The following is a 23,845-nucleotide window of genomic DNA, read 5'->3' as shown; positions in this document are numbered from 1 at the left end:
TCCAAAGAAGCCTATTAGTCCCAAGTCAGGGTCTAGGATGCCAGAGAAAGGATGGCAAGGAATCCCCATGAATCCTGGGATTTTTTATAAAGGCAAAGGCTAAGAAGTAGGAAATAGTGAAGTTCTGTCAACACTGTCAAATCCAATCACCATCCGAAGAATGTCCCATTTCACTAACTGGAAGTTCTCTCAAGTAAACAGGAGCATGTTATCCTACGATGATGTCAGGTAACCAGATCGTCTCTCTCTCCCTTTGTGTTATCCAGGACAAGCGGCTGGGTTTTAGCAACATGGTCTTTCTTCTGGAGAGGGTCTGGATCCTTGGATAAGGGAATATTTTTTAAAAAGTGAATGTCTGTGATAGGGTAGAGGGAATGAGGCGATTTTTCTTTCTGTATTCATTTCCTTTAGTAGTATTATATTTAAAATCATTCAGCAAGCATCAGCAATGGTTGTGTTAGGTAAAATCTATTCACCCGCTAAGCTTACTGTGACTCAGGGGTTCAAAGGCAAAGGTCCAGTGTAAAGGATCTGTCTTAGACATCAAAGAGAAGCATCAGAATCTCGTAGGACACTGGGGTATCCCGTAGATGAAGTTCGTCCTCATTGCTTTCTCTCACTCCAGAGTTCATGTTCCTCCTTATGGCAGATAAAATAAAAATTGCCAATTAAGAGTAACTTACCCTGTTCCTGTGTGCAACATTTCACTTCGAGATTAATTCAGCCTCATTTGGGTAAACATCCAATAGACTCAAAGGCTATTTCCTCCATCACTCAAGGAGTCACTTCCCCACCAAGTGCAGAGGAAAGCAGGCATATCCTCCTGCCCGGGTCCTTGGGACCTCGGTTCTGGACTGGTCTTCTCCCGAAATGTCCTGGGCTGGTGTTCACTTAGATGGCTGATATCACTGACTTTGTGGGCATCCTGCTGACATTGGTTGCTGAAGCCTAAGGTCTCTGTGGTCCCTCAAATCACCAGATCCCTGCGCTTTGTGGCCTCTCACTTCCTTGCCTGACCACAGGCCTATGCCAGGACACAGCTCTCCCAACACCTTGGTGTCCTTTCACCAGAGCAGACAGGACCCCGCCTGGGAGGATCCCTCGCCCCTGGGTGTTCCTGAGCCTCCAAAGAAGCCACATGTCCTGAGCCAGGACATGCTGACTTTCCATCCAATCCCTTGGGGTCCCTGTGAAGATTTTAATGACTTGTCACCCACTGCCCCAGTTCTGCTGCAGCCTGGGGGGTGGGGGGTGCAGGACAGGGATCCCGGGAGCAGAGGCAGGCACTTCTTGGTGACCAAACTGCAGTTTTACCCTCTCTGTATCACTTTCCCATCTCCTGTGGCAACATTTCTTCCTCTTCCTGTCTGCTGTGACTTTCCCAAGCACCACTTCCTCTGCCCACTTGGCACAATGGCTCTGACCCTCCTGGATCTAGCTGGGCTCTATAAAGGAAACTGCTAGGAATTTAGAACACTTGTTTCTTTCCACACAAAACCTGGCGTCTGCCTTGCTTTGGATTCAAAATGCCATTTTGAGACAAGGATCTTAAAATAGCCTCTGTTTTTTGTTTGTTGTTTTTTTATTTTTATTTTTGCTTTTTGCCTTAACAATCCCAATTTTCTCCAAGTCAGTGCAAGCTACACCTACTGATGACTTACTGTAGGTAGGATAAATCCAGCTGACTCCCCATCAGGACTGGCGGCGAGCTGTGGGGAGGGATACATGTGACCAGATGTGTTTTCGCAAGATAAGCTTATAATCCACCCTGCATAGGAAGGATCCTCACTTTTTAATTTAATTGCTCAATTTAAATGTTCTCATTCGATTTGAAAAATGGGTAAGTGAAACATACCAGAAGCTCCTAGTTTGCAACCTTCGCACGCCTGTGACAGAGAAAAGGCATCCTAATCCCTCTCTACCTACTGCTGAAAATGCTTGTCAACAGCCTTTCTGGGATCACAAACCAAGACTGTTTGCTTCCTGTCAAACCACAGCGATTATGTAAGTAAGTTTGATAATAATGACAAGAGACACTACTTGTGGTCACCAGAATGAAGCATCATGCTAAGAACTTGCCACGTATCACATCACTTAATCTCACTACACCCCTGTAATTTCCATACATGTCTTAAGCGCAACTTGCAGATGAACACACTGATTCAAAGAGATGAGTTACAATCCCCAAGATATAAAATAGAAGAAACAGCCAAGCTCAGGACTCAACTCAGGCCTTTGTGATTCCAAAACTTTCAGCTTTCGCAACTAAAAGCAGACAACTCGCCCACATAACAGAGATTCTAGACACACAAACCAGAAAACCACTGGGACCAGCTCTTCTTCCAAGTCAGTACCAGAGATAACCTCAAGATAATGCATTTCGCATGGCTGTCTGCTCCCCAACCATCCAAATATAATGCTTCCTAAAAGAACCACGGACGACTTTAGAACATCAAACAGAAAATGAGATAAGCAAAGCAAAGCAAAGCATGGGACGGGGCGTCCAGGGAAGTGGGCAGGTGGAAAAACAAACAGAATCTGCTGAAAATTAATAGGAAGACAGAGAATTGACTGAAGAAAAGCTGAGAGGCGACTTGGCTCGCTCTTTCACATTTGATTTAAGAGAAAAATGTCATTTTTAAAGAGTAACTTTAACAAAGAGTTCCACTTGCTGTAACTCAAAGGACAAAAGGACAATATCAAATAAGCAGATTTTATCAGCTCCCAAGAGTAGCTCCAACACCCTTTTCTCTCTTAATCGTGACTCGTCCTCCTTTCTAGATGCTTCCACCATCTCTCTCACATCCCTCTGATGTCCCTGCACCCACAACCACTAGCATTTTTATTCCAGTACAGAACTAAAGTCTGATCAGACAAGAAGTTGCAAAGGAGAAAATCCATGATTCTGCAGTTCCATATGCCATGTCATCCTCTCGAATCTACTGCCAATCCTTGAGTCATTTCTAGTTTCCCCAGCTGAGTTGTCTCAAACCCCTTGCCTGTTCTTCCAACTGTTTCTGTCATTACCCCTAAAGTTTTAGCAATAAGATATAAAGTGTGTCCTTTCAAGAGACTTTATTGCCAAAAGACAGCTTGGTTACTACATGGAGCTTAGGAACAGGTCTCGCCCATGAAAATGTTCAATTCCATTTCTGTTCCCCACCTTCCAGCAAAGCTGTCCTTCCTCCCCAAAGATCTCCCGTCTCTGTAAGTAGCACCAGCATCCACACTGGTACTCAAGTCAAATACCAGTTGGTCTTTCTCGTCCTCCTTTTCCCTGGCACCCTCTCACCAGCGCATTGTGAGTCCTGTCGTGTCTACCCACAGAGCCTCCGCATCCACCCACCTCCCAGTGTCGGGGCTGCAAGCCAGCACCATCACCCTGGCCTTCTAGCTTCTCCCCTCTCCAGTCTGTCCTTCACAGATCTCTAGCTTAATCCTCATGAAACACGAGCACGGCACTGCTTTGCATCACTTCTAGCATGAAATCAAAAATCCTCAGCATCACCCATGAGGTCCTGCCTGGTCTGGCCCTGGCCTTGCTCCATCCTCATCTGAGGTCACTTTCCCTCTTGTCTATTGTAACCACACTGGTTTGTTTTCTCTTCCTTAGATAGTCCAAGCCCTTGACTGTCCCAAAGCCTTTGCACTTATTTCCTCTGCCCGGAATTCCATCCCCATTTCTATTTGAATGATTTATTCTAATCCTTCTGGTCTCACTTTCTAATTCCTTTTGCCCAAATAGCCTTTTCTGATCACCTAATACAAAAGGGCCTTCCTGACAGTGTCTCTCTCTCTCTTTCTCCTCACGCCCAACCCTCCACCGCCCATTCATTTCCTTTCTGGCACCGAGCACAAACAACAATGAACTCTACTTACATATGTATTATCCTGCTCCACCCCTAACACCTAACACAGAGCCTGGGACATAAGAGAACAATAAAAATGAGTGTTGAATGAACAGTGCCCACGACACCAGTCTCAAGCTCCAGTAAAGCACACCCATCAGTTCCAATGTGAAGAGGAACTGTCGATGCCTTGTGTGTGAAAGCAAACAGCCAGTTCAACTTATAAAAATGTGCTTTCAGTTAAGATCACAGAAGATATTCTCTAACTGATTATGCTGAGCTGGGGAGAGATGCAAAGATAAACACATTTAATTTGAAACAGATGGAAATCTGGTCAGCTCCCCGCAGGCTACTTGACTTGGGGCCCTTGAAAAAGAATTCTCTTCTGGTCAGTGTTTTATGGTACAAGTTAAGTGCCAGGATGTGTAGGACATCCGGCTCCCCAGCGGTCACTTGATGGCCCAGTTTTTCTTGAGAAGGTCTGGCTTAATTGGTCCCCTGGGCCCATGGTCATCTGCATCCATCTCTGGTCTGGTGGATGCTGATGTTCAACAACAACTTTATAAGCAAGAATCCCAAGTGGAGGGAACACTCACAGTTCCTTGAGTTGGGCTCTGGAAAAATGTATACTATGTGCATTCAGTGTAGATTTTCTTTTTCTTTTTTCTTTTTTTTAAAGATGTATTTATTTATGCATATAAGAACTGGGATACAGGCCGGGGCGGGAGGGGCATGGGGGGCGGTGAGAGGATTTGCCAGAGACAGAGTGAGGAACAGAACAGGCAGATCGACTGAAATACGCTGCTGAGGGGAGCAGTGGGTGAGTCAGGAGAGGTCTGCTGCACCATGTGGGTAGCTCCCTGGCTGGGGATCGAACTCGAGCCGCAGTGGCTGCAGATAGCTTCGTAGGTTGCGTCTTAACCCCTCGCGCCACCAGGGAGGCCCCAGTGTAGATTTTCTTAATGGGTCAAAATATGCTAGAGATTGTCAGCTCCACTACCCAGGCTGCCTCCTAGTCTGCCTCACACAAGACAAGAGAATTCTTCAAAGCGAGCAGAGGCTCTTCTAAAACCACAACTTCAGAAACCAAGTTGAAAGTCATAAAAGAAAATGATGCAGTTTGTTTTTTTTTTTTAATTTGGGATGGTATAAAGAAAATTTCAAGTGCCCATCCACTATCCGGGAGGATAGTCCCGTGTCTGGTGTTAATCTAAGGCTCCCTAGAGGGGCACTGTTATTCTGAAATTGTTAGCCATTTTCTTGTGACCCGCTCTAGAATGCTGGCTGCAGGTTAAATTCCTTTGGGTTTCAGGGCAAAAACCCAACAGAGATGTGACCGCTTAGTGCTTCTGCAGATACGTGAGACACAAAGAAAAGTCACACGCTGCTCCCTGAGCCCTTACGCAGCAGAATGCTCCACAAAACACAGACGCAACTTTCTCCAGCACAGAAGCTCCTCACCTCCTGTTCCTCTCTGACTCTGGTCATCACTGGGGTTGACTCAACATGCCCCACACCCCAACTCACCCTGTCACAATTGAGATCTTGAATCTACTGCCTTTTGTTTCCCTCCACCTTCACCATGCTTTGTCATCCATCCATCTACCCACCCTTCCATCCACCCACCCACCCATGCATCCACTCACCCACCCACCCGCCCACCCACTGCTTTCACAATACAAAAAAAACCAATAATTGATATCATGGGGTTGGAGATACAAGCACAGTTTGATATGCAGGATAACTCTACCCCATATTAGCTGTGTTTCATCCATGTAAAAGAATGGTTTCCTTTGGGGGAGGGGGGTGTGCATGTGTCTTTGGTGTCACCTCGGGACCATCAGACTTGGGACACCTCTCCTCCCTTGGTCCTACTGCCCAGGCCAGCCCTGCACTCCTCTCCTCACTGCTCTACGCCAGAGGAAGCTGAGAGCATCAGCTTGTCTCCTCCCAGATGTAATAACTTCTCATGAACGTGGCACCTCCAGCTCAGCTCCTTCCACTTAGGACCACGGGGCCGCACATTTGGGGGCTGTTGACTCGCTCAGAACATCACCTCTGATGGTGGCTTTTATGTCTAGAGTTCCCCACGAGAGGAAGAGGGAGAGCAAGAAGCCAGGGGGTCGGCCCCAAGAGCAGCCTGGCAGTCGGCTGCTGCAGAACGGGGAAGGGGCCGCAGACCTGGAGGACAAGGCCAAGGAGACAGGAGCCGACGAGGTGGTGGAGGAAGGCCCCTCTCTCAGCAGAGCTGAGCCCAGAAAAGACACCAAGGGTAAGGCCAGTGCCGGGCATTTGCAGACCCCCCTTGACTGATGACACGGGGTCCTGGAGCTGCAGTTCCGGGGAAAGGTAGCACTGATGGGATAAGACATGACTAATACTAAGGAGGAATTCGGGTTCTAAATAGCAAGTCGAACTTGCACTGGGAAAGCTCTCATTTCCTAGTTTAGATCTACTCTGGAGCTGGGTCAAAGAGGTCTGCTGCCAGCTAGACCCAAGGCCACGCTGTGTCCTGGGGCCCAGAGTCAGCCTCCTCCTCCCAGACCCTGATTCTTAGAAGGAAAAGCAGAGCTCACCACTGGGGACAGCTGGGCTCTGGCTAAGGGCCTGCGACACAACTCCCCTTTCAGTGCCTTGACTGCTACAGACTTAAGCTCTTCCAAACTGAGCTCTCAACCCAGCAAAGCACAGACCTGAGCCCCAGGCACAAGCCAGGAAGGCAGTAAACAGCCATCAGCAATGAAGTGTCCCTTGAATACAAGGAACAAACGGTGGACCCCCTCAAGCAGGGGGCGGTGGGCCCGGCACTGAGGCGCAGAGCAGAGACCCCACCTATCTGTAGCACGGGGTGACATATCTTTGCAGGTGGCTTTCCGAGGTCTAATTTACACCCAGGTTAAATGGGTGGGATTGCCTGCCCTGTCTGTGCTGAGTAAATTGGGGGGTCGGGGGGCACAGAGGCAAGCCATCTTTGCATCTGTCTTGCAAATTTATCTACATGATGTTTATGCCAAGTGAGCCTCATGGATAGAGGAAAATGCAAGGGGTATTTTTAAGGTGAAAAGTTCTTTTTAAGCCTCATTTTTAAGCCTCATTTACTAACTGGAAGATGCAACCCTTTCTGATCCCTAACACAGAGCTATCACTTACTTCAAGTGCTAAACAGAGTGAAAAAATACAATTGCCAGAAGGGGATACATAAATTCTCCTAATTATTACCAGAGCCCTATTCACACGGAATTAGAAAAGCTGCTTAGCTGTGCCCAATGCTGCTCACTTTTGGAAACCAGTTTCAATTTTCTTAAACATCTTGGTTTTAGTCACCTTCAGAGCAATACAAGCTGGGAAGATGTGAACCAGATAAGGCAGAGATTGGAAAATGGACCTTTTGCAAAACTCAGTTGGACGCCCCAGGACTAAGGCTAGTAATTAAGGGGAATGGTAGAGTGAGGATAGAGAAGAGATGGAGCAAAAGGACAGAGAGGAGAGACCCTTTATGTCCAGATAGAGAGCTCAGCCTCTTGAAGCAAAGCAAGTCCACCATCTTTATTGCAGACAAGTTCAGAATTGGCTGCAAAAAGACAAGTGGGAGGCAGGTGGGAGAAACTTCTGGGCTACCCCTGAGACTCGGCGACACTCTGCTGGGGTCTGCATGTGAGCCCCCAGCTTTCCCAGACACCTGCCATGCTCTTCCAAATCTGCCAGTTTTTGTTCCCTTCTAGTTCCATTGAGAGATCAAAAAATCCTTTGCTTTTTAACCTTGGTCTCATGCAAAGTCAGCGAAATGGCAGGACGTGAGGGGAGAGCATAGAATACAAAAATGGCTTCGCTCTTTCAGAAGGTAAATATTTACTAAGCACTCACCAGGCACCGGGCACTGTCCCAGGCATTGAAAGGAATGAAACCAATAAAGATGATCAAAAATTGAAACGCAGAGGCTGCATTAAGGGACCCCAGTCCATCTTCAGTTCATCTCTGGCCTTTCAGAACATGTCTGGGACGGTGGGGGTGAGCCCAACTCCCACCCAACTGTGGCCCAGCCTGGGCCAAATAAATCACCCCTGGAGAATGTGGGTGCTTCTCCCTAAGACAGTAGTGCTTTGGAAACTTTGCAAATACTTATCCTAGGAGCCTGCAGTTTAGAATCCACAGGCTGTGCCCATAAGAGCCTGTTTCTTATTTTCTTCCCACTTGAAAGTGATTAGGATTTTCTTCCATTTGGGGGGTTCCTACCCACTTCTGACCCTGAAAGGCTCAGGAAATTACAAAGCAAGTTTTCCAACAGAGGCTTTTACCAGCGTCAGACCGACCTACACAGCTGCCAAGCTGCTCTCGCTATATCTTGCAAGCCTGATGCTGTGCAAAGAAAAAGGGGCCCGACCTGGTCAGCCCGCCTGGCTCGGAGACTGGCCAGCTGGAGAGCAAGGTGGCTGTCCTGCCTGAAGGGGCACTCCCAGGCCCACGGAGCTTCTGCCAGGCACGAGATCCTGGCAGGAAATATCCACAGATCTCAGAGGTACCAATGGACAATGGAATGTGTGTTTGTGTGTGTGTGTGTGTGTGTGTGTGTGTGTAAGGGGAGGGAGGATTCAGAAATGTTTAAAAAGAAACAAGCTTGCTTGGAAATGTGCGGTTTCCACAGCAATTTTTGGAATCTGAGTGCAGAGACAAGCAAGGGTGACTTATCTGAAGAATCCACAGCCGCTGCTCCCCCGTCAGAAGCCATGTGTTGTATGAAATCTGAACCGCAGCCCTTGCATATAACCCACCCCTGCTCAGGGGGTTTCTGGGGAGATCTGGAGGATTGCAGATCAAAGGGAACATTTGCTCCAATTTGTCAGAATCAGCAAAACACATCATTCGGACCAATATTGGGTAACTGCACATCCTGCCCAGACACACTCGCCGAGCTGGGTGGTTTAAAGCAAAGCGCGACTGGCTTGCTGCTTTGCAGAAAGGAACAGATGATTGAAAGAAAGTAGAGAGTGAAGGGTCCAGGTGGCACGTGGTGCCCAGCACCCCAGATTGCAGTTTCTTGGTTTTCGCTGGGGTTCCCTGGAGCTCTTTAGACTCAGGACATCAAAGAATCACATAGTTGGGAAAGATCTTGAAGGTCGTCATCTGACACGCAGAGCCTGACACTAAGAAAATTCTAACTGAGCAGAGGAGTCACGTGTGGATGTTTGCTGGGCCTGGCATGCAGCCCTGTGTGCCCCAGTCCATCTGGGCTGTAGCACCGCCAGGGACAGAACCATGGACTGAGAGGCCCACCTCATCTCTGCAGCTGTGGCCAATCCAATTCCAAGCCCACATCCAAATCGGCCTTCTGGAAGTTTCCATCACAGGTTCCAATTCCACCCACTGGAAATGGGGCAAATGAGTTTGCTCCCTCCTCTACATTTGCCTCCAGAAATTTGAAAATAACTGTTCGCCCTCCGTTGGATTTATCCTTCTTCGGTCTAATTATTCCCCCTCTTCTGATATGGCCCAAATAACGAATGACTTGAATTTGAGTTTTCTGCACTACCCCCATCATTGTCCTCTGAATGACCTACATCTCTTTTTTTAAAGATTTATTTATGAATTCAAGAACTGGGGTACAGGCCAGAGGTGCGGGGTGAGAGAGGATTCACTGGACACAGAGTGGGGAGCAGAACAGGCAGATCCACTGAAATACACTGCTGAGGGGAGCAGCGGGTGAGACAGGAGAGGTCTGCTGCGCCATGTGGATCAGCTCCCTGGCCAGGGATGGAACTCGTGGTGCAGTAGCTGCCGATAGCTTCATAGCGCTGAGACTTAACCCCTTATGCCACCAGGAGTTCCTTCCTTTAACTTCTTTACACCATTATTTCATCACTGGTGTCTTTGTTTTCTATTGCTCTGTAACAAATTACCATAGACTTATCAGCTTAGATTAACACTTGCTTTTTATCCCCCAAATTCTGTGGTTTAGGGATCCAGATGCAGATAGCTGGGTCCTCTGTTCAAGGTCTCATCTGAGGCCAAGTCACTGGGGAATCTTTGTCCTTGTCACTCTGGAACACACCCTGGCTAACCAAGGCCGTAAGGCCTGAGTCAAACGTCTAGAGCTGCTTTTAAAGGGATCACCTTCCTAGGGTCAGTCCCACCCAAGATCAGCTTCCTTTGATTAAAGTCAACTGATTAGGGTCTTTAATGACATCTGCAAAGTTCCTTCCTCTTTGCCATAACCACTATCATCATGTGTCTCAACCCATCAGAGTTGTGGGCTTGGCCTCTGCTCAAGGGGAGATTAGATAAGGCATGCATACGAGGGGGCAGAATCTTAGGGCCAACTTAGAATTCTGCTATTACACCTTATTATTTTTTTAATGTTATTCTTGTCTTTTTTTTTTTTTTTTTTTGTGGGACCCTTGCCGGCGGCCGGGGAACAAACCGGTGTCGCAGAGGTTGCGGGCAGCCTCGCAGCCCAGCGCTCAACCACTGTGGCACCAGGGGAGGCCCTTTTGTCTTTTTTTATTTGGTTTTAAACTTCAATTATATATATATATTTAAATTTCATTTATTTATACAAAAGCTGGTGTACAAGCCAGTGTCACAAGAGAGTGAGAGGATTCTCCAGACTCAGAGCAGGGAACAAAACAGGCAGACGGACTGAAAAACACTGCTGAGGGGAGCAGCGGGAGAGACAGGAGAGGTCTGCCATGCCATGTGGGTATCTCCCTAGCCAGCCAGGAATCAAACTTGTGCTGCAGAGGCTGTGGACAGCTTCACAACACTGCACTCAGCCCACTGCGCCACAGGAGGGGCCTATTACTAAACCTTATTAAATGAAGATCCTGTCTGTAGGACCTGTTTCAAATGCTTGGCTAGAAGCATTAAGTGCAATGGTGAACACAACAGTAAGACCTGGCAAGAGGCACTGGTATATTATTTTAGCATTTTTTAAAGATTTATTTATTTATGCATACAAGAGCTAGGGCCCAGGCCAGAGATGCAGGGAGTTAGAGGATTCACCAGAGACAGTGGGGAGCAGAACAGGCAGATCTACTGAAATACACTGCTGAAGGGAGTGTAACAGGGTGGTCCCCAGGAAAGGGGGAGGTTCCCTGCCCCACCCAAGGGAGGGTGGAGCTGAGCAGGAAGAGGAGAAGCTGCAGAAGAGACTGAGGAAGGAAGGAAGCAGGATGGAGCCAGGAGACCTGGAGGAGGCGCATGGAGCCTAGAGACACGTGAAGAAACTGTGCTTGTCTTTTGGTCATGGACTGGGTGACACAGATGTGGGTGAGACCCGTGGGGAGGTGACCATGGCAGCTTTTATCTTGATGTTGATTTTGCTCTTTTCCTTCCGGGCTTGTCTGGTTGTTTGTGACCCTTTTCTGTGGGTCCCCACTGGAAGATGTTTTAGACTTGTGGTAGACTTTGGGGCCTTGTTCTGGGCCGATCCCATATGGATGGACTTTTACCCACGAGGGGATGGGTAACTTTGGGTGCTTCATTTAGAAACTAGACTCTTTGCCTTACCTGTATTGTTTCCTAGTTTTATTAAAGAGCCTTCCCATTAAAGTCTCCTATGTTTTGTGTTGATGCGGCGGATGGCAGAACCCATTTAGTATAGGCAGGTTTGCGGGGTTTGGGCTGCCCCTCTCCCTGTCCTATAACAGGAGCAGCAGGGAGACAGGAGAGGTCTGCTGCGCCATGTGGGTAGCTCCCTGGCCAGGGATCAAACTCGTGCTGCAGTGGTTGCGAACAGCTTCATAGGTTGTGTCTTAACCTGTTGTGCCACCAGGGAGGCCCTATTTTAGCATTTTTGACATCAGCACCGTGGCAGACCCCATAAGAGGCTGGGGATTCAGGAAATAATAGTGCAAGCCTTGAAATAATAGTGCAAGCAAAGAAATCACAGCCTTTCTGTGTCACTCCCCACCCCCACCATTCAAAAGTTGGCAGAAAGCAATAAAACTTTAATCCAACGAAATGACTTTTTGATATTCAAGAGTCAGGACTTTCTGGGCTGGATGAAAGCTCTGTTAAAAATCAAAAGTGCTGACTGCGTTCAAATGCTGCAAGCCACGGGATTATTGTCTCCACCTGAAAAGATGCCTCCAGAGGAGCAGCTTTTAGAGGTTATTGCTTCAGCACAGGTGAACTCAGCTCTCTCGCTGCGGTTTTAGCTTCGGCTGCACATATTTGAATCCCCCAGAGGGCTCCTCCAGAGTCTCACCTGCCAAAACACAGACACATTTGACTTGGGATACATCGTCTCATTGGAATTTTTAAAGCCCCTCAGAAGTCTCCAACTTAGCCAGGGATGAGAACAGCTGCTATAGCCAAAGCTTGACAATTTCTTCATGATCTGAAAGCTAAATTCCTCTTGGTGAGAAGCTGCTGAAGACATGATGAGCCAAGGAAACAAGAGCAGAAATAAAGCCTGTTTCCTTTTATTCTCAGCTCAGAGATTGAAATTCAACACATGTCCCACCCTTTCAAGTCACTCTCCAAGGTCAGAACTATTTTATCAGAGACCCCCTGGGTGGGGGCTAACTTGCCCACGGTGCCAAGAAAGCTGCCAGTATTCAGCATGGTCTCTGCTTGCATGTTCTATGTTTTCTCTGTCAACAAGATGGATAAAGCGCCTACTATGTGCCAAGCTTTGTGCTGCGTACTGGGGCTTCAAAGATCAGTAGAACCCAAACTCTTCCTTAACGAATTCAAGAATCCAAATGCCAACATGCAAAGACACTTTTGTACCAGAGGTAACGAGTTTTGAGGATGGAAGGCATGGTAATAGAGATTTGAGCTTCTATGTAATTTTTAAAAATTATCTTTTAAAAAATAATTCCCAGTCTTCTATGAATATGTATATCTCTCTCCAGGGTTTAGTCACTTCCGGAGAGCAACAACCTCTTTGCCTCTCCTATTCCCCAAAGCACAACCTTCCCCACCCAAAAATACCACGATTATTTTTGGGTAGAAATAGGAAAAAGGGCATAAAGCTGCATCTTCCTCCTCCATCCCTCTGAATCTCCCAGGTCCTTCCACCTTGAGACCTTTCCTGAGCTGGATGTGGGATGGTCCCTGCTACCTGCTGAATATTCCCTGCTACCAGCAGGCTACTTCCAAGGCTGCAGAAAGAGGAAACTTGGTGACTAAGGCAGCTTCAGCAAAGCCCAAGGAAGCTGGATTCTTCTTTTGAGATAACACTTAACCAGTGGCAGCCGTTTGAGACAGGAAGCTGTGTGTTCTCCGACATTGTAAAATTAAGACTGGATTCCGTTTGCCTGGAGTTGAAGGGGAACTTTCCCTCCAGAATATGGCAGGCTGCTGCAAAGACCTAGGATGCACACAGCGGGCCAGTTCTCCTGGAAAGAAGCCAGAAGTTCCAGTTCAGACACAAGTGCTCTTCAAAACCCTCTTCCTCTTGCATTCGTTTTGTAAGCATTTATTGAGAATCTACTATGTGCAAGATGCTGCTTGAGATTGTGCTTGTCCCCCACCCCCTCCCACCGATGACAGCATTTTAGAATGTCAGGATCTCAGTGTGGTCTTAAAAAATTAAGTGTTTTGGCAGGCTCCAGAAAGAGTCATTCTGAGTTGTTTTTTTAATACCTACTCTGGCATCCTGGGAAAACTGCTGTGTGATGCTGACTTCAGTCTCTATTTTTAAATTCTGTTAGAAGAGCAATGACTGTGGGTTGCTGGAGGCACCCAGCAGCCACACCAGCCATCATCACCCAGGTCTCCCTCTGGCTCTCAACAGCATCATATCCTAAAACCCAGGGGAAAGGAAATGGATAGTACCTTGGATGCTGGCCTACTCAGTATAAAGGAAGAGCAAGAAAACCTGCAGATGGCATCTTGCATTATTTGCACCTTTGGTGCATGTGTGTGAGAGAACAACTACAGGCATGCATTGCTTAATGATGTCTGGGTCTGCCTACTGCCCAGCCTAGGTGCCCAAAGCCTATAGGTCTGGGAAGGACGCACTATGATGTTCACAGAGATGGTCACCTAATCCGTCATTCAGGATAGACTACACGCAGGCAGAACACATCACACCCTGGAAGCTGGGCAGCATGAAAATGAATGATTAATGGATACAAGGATGAGATCATTTACTCTAGGAATTGGTTCTTCTTATTTTTTAATAGTAGGGAGTCTTGTATCCTTATGCCGGTTTTAATGTGGTCACATAAAAAGTTTGGTATATTTATACAATGGAATAGTACTCAGCAATCAAAAAAGACAAACTCATGCCATTGGTGGCAACATGGATGGAACTGGAAGGGATTATACTAGCCGAAATAAGTCAGAAGGAAAAAGATAACTATCAGATGGTTTCATCTAAGTGGAATATAGAGAAACGAAACAAAAGGTCAAGAAAAAGACAAAACTATCAGGCTGACCATAGATCAGAAGCATTTAGCAAGGCAGGTAGTGGGGTCAAAATGGGAGGGAAGAAGACAAGGGACAGGCCTTCCCAGAGGCGCAGCGGTTGTGCGCTGGGCTGCAAAGCTGCCTGCAGCCTCTGCAGCACCGGTTCAATCCCCAGCCACTGGCAAGGGTCCCACATGGCACGACAGACCTCTCCTGCTGCACCCGCTGCTCCCCTCAGCAGTGTACTTTGTCAGTCTGCCTGTTCTGTTCCCCGCTCTGGCTCTGGTGAATTCTCTCACCCTCCCGCACTTCTGACTGTACCCAGTGCTTGTATAAGTAAATAAATAAAGTTTTAAAAAAAAAAAAGAATACAAGGGACTATGGTGATGGTTCATGGGTGGTATGGTGGTGGGAGAGCTATGGGAACTGCAATGATGTAAGAAAATAGAAGAAAGATAGATGATAGATAGATAGATAGATAGATAGATAGATAGATAGATAGATAGATAGATAAGCAATGGACTGGATGACTTCAAGGTCCCTGGGAACCCCAGATTTTCTAAGTGGGTTAGTCCGGTCAGCCCGGGCTTGGGTCACTTAAGGCTTGTTCTCCAGCCAGGTATCTAGCAGACACACAGATCTTGAAATTGCTGAGAAATTTCAAGCTTCTGTCTTTGAAAGCAGCACTGTCCCTTTGTGCGTGGAAATATCCTCTCATATAGGGGTCAGCAAACTATGGCCCAGCGGCCAACTTGGTCCTGCCCCCGGTTTTGTCCTGGCTTGCAAACAAAAACTGACTTTCCCATTTTTGAATGGTTGGAATGAAAATTCAAAAATTACACTTTTTAATGGTGAATTTCAGGCTGTATGGACGCATATTGATTCTCAGTGACACACCCCCGAAACTTACATAATTAATAATGAAATGTTACTTCATTAAAAATGAAAGTTAAGCTCTAAAAGTGATAATAAATGACAGTTTCATAATCCCCCCCAAAAAAACCAGTATTTTGTGACACATGAAAATTATACGAGAGTGTCATAAATAAAGTTTACGTCCATCAGTAGTGTCCATAAATAAAGTTTGTGTTGTCTGTGGGCTACAGCTTTGTTGTGGTGTCATCACTCACTTGCATGTTCCCTAGAGCCTGAACTATTTACCACACAGCCCCAGAAAACGTGAGCGGGTCATCCCATTCACTCTTTAATTAACCTAATTAAATGACCCTGCAGAGGCCCCAGTGATCTTCTCAGTTAAACACCCAGAGTGAGAATCAACTCAACTCAGGTGACATTAACCAAGTGACTTACCAACAATGCACCAGGCGCAGAGGACTGGCCGCCATGCTTAGCCCCTTCTCAGCTTCCAGAAAAGCAAGTCACGCACTGTATAGGCTCCGTTTATCTCTAAGTAGAGGTTTCATTCTCGGCTATGGGCTTGCGGTCAACTTTCTCCTCAGTTGCATGAGCCGCTTCCCTGTGATGCTGCCGGGTCAAAGACATCAGCCCTGGAAGAGCTGGGGAAGGAGGCAGGGCCATGGCTGGATGCTACAGTGTGCCATTTCTCTCCTGCTTCCTTGGAACAGACTGGAAGCTGCCGATCTCCCTGGGGCCTGTTCAGCCACCTGTGTTCTCGAGTCTGAGCACCAACAAAGCTTTGGGACACAGCTGGGAACTATCTCCTCCAAAGAGCTTCCAAATACATGACGTAAGTCTTCCAAGGACCCCCCGTTTTCCTCATCCTTTGCAGACAGAGTGAGAACGTGTCCCACACAGAGGGGAAGTGAGCAAAGGAGGTGCCAGTGCGAGCAGAGAGCAAGAGTCGATGATTCTTGCTCACTGCTCTCCCCCGTCCCCCCCAGTTCTGGGAAGACCAGGGCAAAGAGAGAAAATAAGACCCCAAAATAAGTCCTAATGCTTTGTAAACTTTGTAAGAGAACTCTGAAAGGGGAAAAAGGAGGAATCCTTAAGACTGGACAAGCCTCCCTCTCCCCTTCCCTTGCTCTGAATTTCTTGAGGGCCTCTGCTGTGTAAGACATCGCAAGTCTTCATCCCTAGTGCCTCACCCTCTGGTTAGCAGACTCATTTTGCTTTATGTGAAAGGGATATTTTTGAAGTTTGGTGGTAATCTAATCCCTTCTCCCTATTGTCTTAAAATCCAAAGTGGCCTTCTTCATAATGTAATTGCTCATTCACCTGACACTTCTGTGTGACCACCTCCTACCTGGCATATAGTCCCTGTAGATGGATAATCCCTGCAGATGGATAGTCCCTCTAGATGGAGAAAACAGGCCTGTTTGCAAAGATTTCAGGGTTTAATTGGGTCATGATCAAGGAGGGAGACGCTCCATTAAGTCAAGTGGGGGACATAGAACTTGGGGGTAAATGGTACAGAATCTCAGAAGAAGAGAAGATAACTTGGGGTGGGTGGTAGGAGAGGTAGAGGTGACCCTGCCTTGGAAGCCAAAATCAGTCCTGAAAGATGAGTAAGAGTAAGTCAGGGAGAAGCAGAAGAGGAATGGAGGGGGTGGTCGAGGCAGACAGGGGGTGCACGCAAAAATGGGCTCTGATGTCAAACTCATGGCAGTGAGCCACCAGGAGTCTGCACCACGCTGAGCAGGTCCTCTGCTGATGGAAGCCTCTTAGTTGTGGAAGCTGGCAGCCTCTTGAGGTCTAGGTTGGAGCTCACCCAATATCACTTCCAGCACATTCTATTGACAGCAAAGCAAGTCCAAGTCCCATCAAGACACAAAGGGGGAGACAGATTCCATTTGTTAGAAGATAGTGTGGGGCGCAGGGAGCTGCAAATTATTTGTGCACACTTTCTGTGATCTACCACACCGGGACTGTTTAGGCGCTGGGACTCACAAAGAACAAACCAGACAAAACTCTGCCCTCACGGAGCTGTGCTCTAGAGAAAGGTCACAAGTCAAATCGGAGGGGAGCAGGGCCAGAAGAGGCCAGAAGGGGCGGCCTCTCCCATCTTCGCTGCAGACCCAGCTGCTCTGCACAGCCCTGGCCCCGTCTGGCCTGGCCCCGTCTGAGGCCCATGGGTGACAGAGTGGACCCTGGAACTGCCTTCTTGGAAAGAGTCACCCCCAACCCTGCCCAGGCTACATGTATGAATTTAAACTTGATGCAAGAGAAAGTGTCAAAGAGACCTTGGAAAAGTCCTGCTTCCTTGCGGGGTCTCAGTTACCCCGGCAGAAAGTGGGATGCGGGATCCTTGAAATCCCTCATTGATTTTCCTCAGTCCCACCATCTCCTGCCTCACAGCCATCATCACAGCGCTGTTATCCCGATGGTGGAGGCCGGGAGAAATAAAACTCACATCTCTGTTTCCTGCTGTGTGGGAGGCAGGAAATGGCCTAACCCCCTAATTGGGATGAGGTTCCTGTGGCGTGTCCAGCCAGCCACCCACTCCTCAGCATGTCCCTCCCCCCCAGGTGTCCAGGCCAGAAGGAGGGCACAGCTGGAACCCATCCACCTCTGTTGGCAGCCATGTGCCTGCCTCTGCAGCCTGAAAGAATCAAGATGTGGATGGAGACAGCTTTTGCAGAACCCCCTGTGCAAATGGCAGGAGGTGGGGAGGGCCACAGCCCAAGCATGCCTGGGGTGGGCCTGCGCATCAAGACCCTCAGCTGGACATCTCTCTCCCCTGGTCACACATGGGCACAGCAAGAAGAGATGCCAGCTGTGATGGAGACATTGAGCCCAGGCAGAATGTAGGACCATGCTATCAGAGCAAAAAGACTAGCCCGGGAGAAAGTAGGTGGTGAGAAACTGGGGGATCCAGCCCAAATCCTGGGTCAAAGTGCTTGAAAGTCAGAGCGCTCAGCTGTGAAGCTGCGAGCCTCCTGCAGGAGCTGCCTGCAGTAAAGAGCTCACTGCTGACGCTGTGGTGGGTGGGGGGTAGGGGGTGCAGCGAAGGGAAATGGACTTGGGAGGTGGTGTCCAGGCACCCAGGCTGTTGTGTCTCCCCAGGAGCTGCAATTCCATTGCTCCTTGGTTTCTAACAGAGCTGAGATTAGATCAAGCTAGGAGCCTCCCTCCCACATCACATCCTGCGTCTGGGGAGATGGCCGTCACCCAGGTCATTCTTCAGTGACAATTTTGCATAAGTCGCACCTTTTTTTAAAAAATATTTATGTATATAAGAACTGGGGTACAGGGCCTCCCTGGTGGTGCAAGGGGTTAAGCACAGCACTGTGAATCAATCCGCAGCCTCTGCAGCACGAGTTCAATACCCAGCCAGCCAGGGAGCAACCCACATGGCACAGCAGACCTCTCCTGTCTTGCCCGCTGCTCCCCTCAGCAGTGCATTTCAGTAGATCCACCTGTTCTGCTCCCCACTCTGTGTTTGGTGAATCCGCTCACCCTCCACACATCTGGCCTGTACCCAGTTCTTGTATGCATAAATAAATAAAACTTTAAAAAAAATTTAAATAAAAAAAAAGAACTGGGGTACAGGCCAGAGGTGGGGGTGGGGTGTGTGTGAGAGGAGTCACCAGAGACAGAGTGGGGAGCAGAACAGGCAGACTGACTGAAATACACTGCTGAGGGGAGCAGCGTGCGCCACAGGAGAGGTCTGCTGCGCCATGTGGGTAGCTACTTGGCCAGGCATGTGGACAGCTTCCTAGTGCTGCCACTTAGACCCTTACACCACCAGGGAGGCCCCATAAACCACATCTTTTTAAGGCTGAAAGAAAACTCCAATTGCCCCCTTAGAGGCGGGTGACGAGCCCAGGCCCCGGGGTGAGCGCTGCCGTCACGGCTGGAGCTCAGAGCCCTGATCCTCAACCTGCTGCCTGGCTCCTCACAACAAATTCCAGGGGTTGACCTTCCCACCTCGCAGGGCACAGAAAATTAAGGCAGGTAAACGGAAGCCCCAACCTCGGCAGGCACAAGAGGTGTGCCCAAGGGCCGCGTGTCCTCGAGTCTGCTGTGTGGGGGTGACCTGCTCCTGGTGACCTGTGTCCCGGCCCCTCTCTGCAGGTGCACGTGTCCAGCCTGCCCCAGCAGAGCCTTTTCCGGCGCTACATGGACATGAAGGCCGAGAAGAGGATGGCGGGCCGGAAGGAGCGCCGCAGTCGCTTCGGAGACACCCACACGCGCAAGTGCTATCAGTTTGGGGAGATCTTCTCCCCTTTCCAAGCCCTCGCCACCACAGTGAGCCCGGTTTTCTGTCCTCAAGGGCTTCCAAGTTCTTTAGTGAGACAGGACTGACCCGGATTCTTCCTCCCCTTGAGGAATGTATCCTTCTGGCCACAAAAAGGCGGCGAAACTGATCACCCTCACCCTCGGGGTCACCCAGGCAGGTGTGGGTGTTTCTCCCTTCGCTGGTCTGCAGAGAAATGGACTGGTACCACATTTGTTCACTGCAGGCCCGGAGCGGGGCAGGGAGGGAGGTCGGGAGAAAAGAATCCCTCTACCACAAGACACTGGATCGAGACGCCCTGGATCTAGTGTGCGGAGGTTTAGGGGGGCCCTGAAGGCAGGTGGTCTCAGCTGTGAGGTTCAGATACGCGGTCTTTTGCAAGGCAAGAGGAGAGGGGACCTGGGAGAATGGGGGAGTTCTAGGGATTAGGGAAGATGGTCTGGCCCCATGCCGCCCCCTCACCTGTTGGCTTCTGGATGCAGATCAACTCAAATGGGACGAGTCAAGGTGACTGTGATAGTGAAGTCCTCAGGGTCCTTCCTAGATGCATAATCTTGGTCTTGTTTCTAAGGTGCGAGCGGGCATGTGAATAAGGTGGTTAGGATGGGGACTCTGGGCTTGCAGTGATTCTACTTCAGGGGCTCATAGATAACTTGGAATTTCTCTACTGGTCATCTGTCCGCATCCTCACAGCGTCCGTGTCCCAAGCTTGTTTGCGTCCTGGGCAGCCTAGGTCTGAAGGGGGCCGGTGTGGTGCTGACCCATTGAGAGCTCAGCCGTGTGCTCCAGGTGTGGTGCTGACCCGCTCAGAGCTCAGCTGTGCGCTCCAGGTGTGGTGCTGACCCGCTCAGAGCTCAGCTGTGCGCTCCAGGTGTGGTGCTGACCCACTCAGAGCTCAGCTGTGCGCTCCAGGCCCGGACAGGGACATGTATTCCTCATTCTCTTCCGAAGCTCAGAGTCACCTGGGCAGTTCATCACGCTGATGCCCAACCTGCTCCTCCACCTGTCAGTCAGTGGCTCGGGGATGGGCCCCAGTATCAGAATGATTCAAAGCTCCCTGGTAGGGTGACCAAGTTGTTTCCAGCCCACCCAGGATTGACTTTTACACTTTTTCTGAGACTTTCTATCTTTTAGCACTAAAAGTCCTAAGTCCAAGGAGACCCTCCGTTCTGGTTTTAAAACCACAAGGTTCAAGTGCCCAGAACCAGGGCAAACCACAGGGCAGAACATCCTATCTAGGCTGATCCCAATAGCTCGCCATGTTTGAGAACTTCTGCTCACTGATCTTTCTAGAATCTGTTCCAAAGTCCTCATATTTTTTTTTATTTTTTTTTAATTTTTTTTTATAGAGGCATGCTTTATTTATTTGTTTGCTGGTTTGTTTGTTTGTTTTGTTTATACAAGCACTGGGTACAGTCAGAAGTGTGGGAGGGCGAGAGAATTCACCAGAGCCAGAGCGGGGAGCAGAGCAGGCAGAAGGACCGAAGTACACTGCTGAGGGGAGCAGCGGGCGGCAGGAGAGGTCTGCACGCCATGTGGGACCCTCCTCCGGTGGCCGGGAGCAGCCGGGGATCGAACCGGCGCCGCAGAGGCCGCGCGCAGCTTCGCAACCCAGCGCTCAACCACTGCGCCACCGGGGAGGCCCCAAAGTCCTCATATTGCAGCTTGCTGCTGCCCATCGACTCATTCTCTGGCCAGCAGAGCTTAACCCTGTACGCAGCCCAGAGCTAAGGTCTCTGGGGAACCTGAGAATGGACATCTCAGCCCTACCCTCAAGGAGCTTCTAACCTGCTGGGGAGACGAAATCACATGGCCCTACACAAATACCATGAAACGTTAATAAGCACGGCTTTGTGAATTGAGAGACCCAGGAGGAGGAGTTCAGAGGTGTCCAAATTTGAGCTGCTTTCTGCTAAATCCAGTCCCCCAAGGTTTTGCTCAAGAACAGTCTCCAGACAGGACACCCTGTGACTCACAGTGCTTTCTGGAAAGAGCGACTCTCTCGTGTCCAGGACCCAACAGCATTCATGCATTAAGTCCTTACCATGTGCCGGGTAGAGTGCTGAAGACTCTAGAAAGCCTAATCTCAAGACCTTCACCATCTCAGCATGGTGAATGACAGCTGAGATGTGGTTAGCAGCCCAAGGTCACCTTTCATCAGCTGGGGAGCAGGAGGTAAACCTGCAGGGCAGGAGCAGGTGAGCAGGTGTCCGACCCACATTCTCTTCCACTATTCTCTGCCTCTTAGGAGATGCGAAAACTGGTGTTTCCCACAGACCTGCCCATGAGTCCACGGCTGCAGAGAATGGGCATCCCTTGTGCCACAGAAGGGAATCTCCAGGATTTATCCTTGTCTTCTGTAGAGCTGGGCTTGGGAAAGAATGACAGCATCCGCGAGAAGGAGAAAGCAGCCAGCCACATGAAAACGCCTTTATTCCCCCCGATAGTTAAAGCAACAAAATCAAATGACATGAAATAATAAACCTTGCAGAATTTCATTCTCGCGGCATGGCTTTGTATTAAAACCATGAGAGACGAGGGACTCATAAATGCTGAGACGTTCTCCAACCTGACTTAACATTGAGATGGCTTGAGGAATCCCACCAGCAGGCCACTGTGTGGACATTGGGGGGAGGGTGAAACGATCAGGGACTGCAATAACCAAGTAGAATGGACTCGCAGGTCCATTTTCTTAGAAGTCTGAAGATGGAGGGAATAGTTAGAGTTCAATGAATCAAAGACACCCCCCTCTTGCCCTTCTCTAATCTACCATCACCAGTGTTGGAATAACCTCAGATTTAGCTCCTCATGATCACACAATGGCTGCCACTGTGCCAGACACCTCACTTTCACATGAGCACATCAAACACAGAAAAGATAGGCTTTTCGTGTTACATACACAGGAGAGAGAGAGAGAGAGAGAGAGAGAGAGAGAGAGAAGAGAACCTCTCACAGAAGCTGCTCAGCAGATGTCCAGCAATGCTCGTGGTGTGCGGTTGGTATGGCTTCCCCATGACATAACTACAAGGGAAGTTAGGAAGGCAAGTATTGTGATTCACTGAGAAGTAAGTTCTATCCACAGCAAAAACCATGTAGGGAAATAGCTGATGGGAAAGTATTCGATTCTGTCCTAGGGATACACTCACTGGTTTGCAGTCCACTCATTACAATGAAAAATTTCCATGAATGCTCTGTTAAAGTCAACCTTATACTCTTTAAACATCAACACTAAGGTTGCGCCTAAGAAACTTCCCACCTTCAAGAGTTTTCGTTTTCCTGTGGTTTTAAAAGGAATATTAAAAAGGATAATGGAAACTAATCAAAGAAACACAAACAAGAAAATCACAAGTTCCCAAATTGCATTTAGACACTATGACTGTTTGCATCTGGGGATTTTAAATTGCTTTTCAATCTCTTGCCCTGATTGATAATGTTGGACTTGCCTCTGGGTTTTTTGGTTTTTTTTTTAAAGATTTATTTATCTATGCATACAAGAGCTGGGGCGCAGGCCAGAGATGCGGGGGGTAAGAGGATTCACCAGAGACAGAGTGGGGAGCAGAACAGGTGGATCCACTGAAATACACTGCTGAGGGGAGCAGTGGGCGAGACAGGAGAGGTCCGCTGCACCATGTGGGCTGCTCCCTGGCCGACCGGGTATCAAACTCGTGCTGCAGAGGCTGCAGATTGCCGCACAGTGTGGTCCTTAACCCCTTGCGCCACAAGGGAGGCCCAGCCTCTGGTTTTAGATCTCTCCCCTGTGGTTTTTATTGTCTCTTGCTACCACTGTTCAACATCCCTGAGAGTCTCATCTGTCCACTTCCAGCCCCTCCCACACTCAGTGACCAGGGAAGCCCCGGGTAGCTGTTTGCATCACAGCACAGCCCCCAGGCAGGTGGCCTGTGCTTTCCTTCCCTCGAGATTTTGAATACACTAAACAACCACAAAACAAACACAAAACCGATTCTTTTTCTTAATCCAATTTTTTTCACAGATTCATCTTTTGTTGAACATCATGGTTTTCTTTTAAGATTTATTTATTTATGCATACAAGAATTGGGGTGTAGGGCAGAGAGAGGTGCAGGGGGTGAAAGGATTCACCAGAGACAGAGTGGGGAGCAGAACAGGCAGACTGACCGAAATGCACTGCTGAGGGGAGCAGCGGGCAAGTCAGGAGAGGTCTACTGTGCCATGTGGGTAGCTCCCTGGCTGGGGATCAAACTCCTGCTGGAATGGCTGCCGATCGCTTCATAGTGCTGAGACGCAACCCCGTGTGCCACCAGGGAGGTCACGTCATGTTTATTTCTGGGCTATATGACAGGCAGAAGGCACCACCGTCCCCCTCCTTTTTGGCAGGAGCCCCTTTGTAATCTGGAATTAATCCGATTGTCAACTTGCCTTTCCTCTTACTGACACCATTTGCAATGACAAAAGCAGAATTTTATATTTTCTTATTTCCCTTTTCTCTTAAACCAGAGATCCAGAA

General features: G+C 48.7%; 1 protein-coding gene across 1 annotated transcript; it reads left to right on the top strand.

The window, feature by feature from the left end:
- On the top strand, positions 1 to 21,855 carry LOC119231036 (uncharacterized). The gene is made up of 5 exons (XM_037492659.2): positions 1 to 228; positions 5,930 to 6,120; positions 15,791 to 15,912; positions 19,200 to 19,373; positions 21,611 to 21,855. Exons 1-5 carry the CDS (start codon positions 161 to 163, stop codon positions 21,839 to 21,841), a joined length of 786 nt encoding a protein of 261 aa, XP_037348556.1. The 5' UTR covers positions 1 to 160; the 3' UTR covers positions 21,842 to 21,855.
- Positions 21,856 to 23,845: the final 1,990 nt, after the last annotated feature.

The sequence above is a fragment of the Talpa occidentalis genome, unplaced genomic scaffold, assembly GCF_014898055.3.
Source record: "Talpa occidentalis isolate TD23 unplaced genomic scaffold, MPIMG_talOcc4v2.1 talOcc4.7, whole genome shotgun sequence".
NCBI classification, from domain to species: Eukaryota; Metazoa; Chordata; class Mammalia; order Eulipotyphla; family Talpidae; genus Talpa; species Talpa occidentalis.
This window is presented reverse-complemented; position numbering and strand designations above follow the sequence as displayed.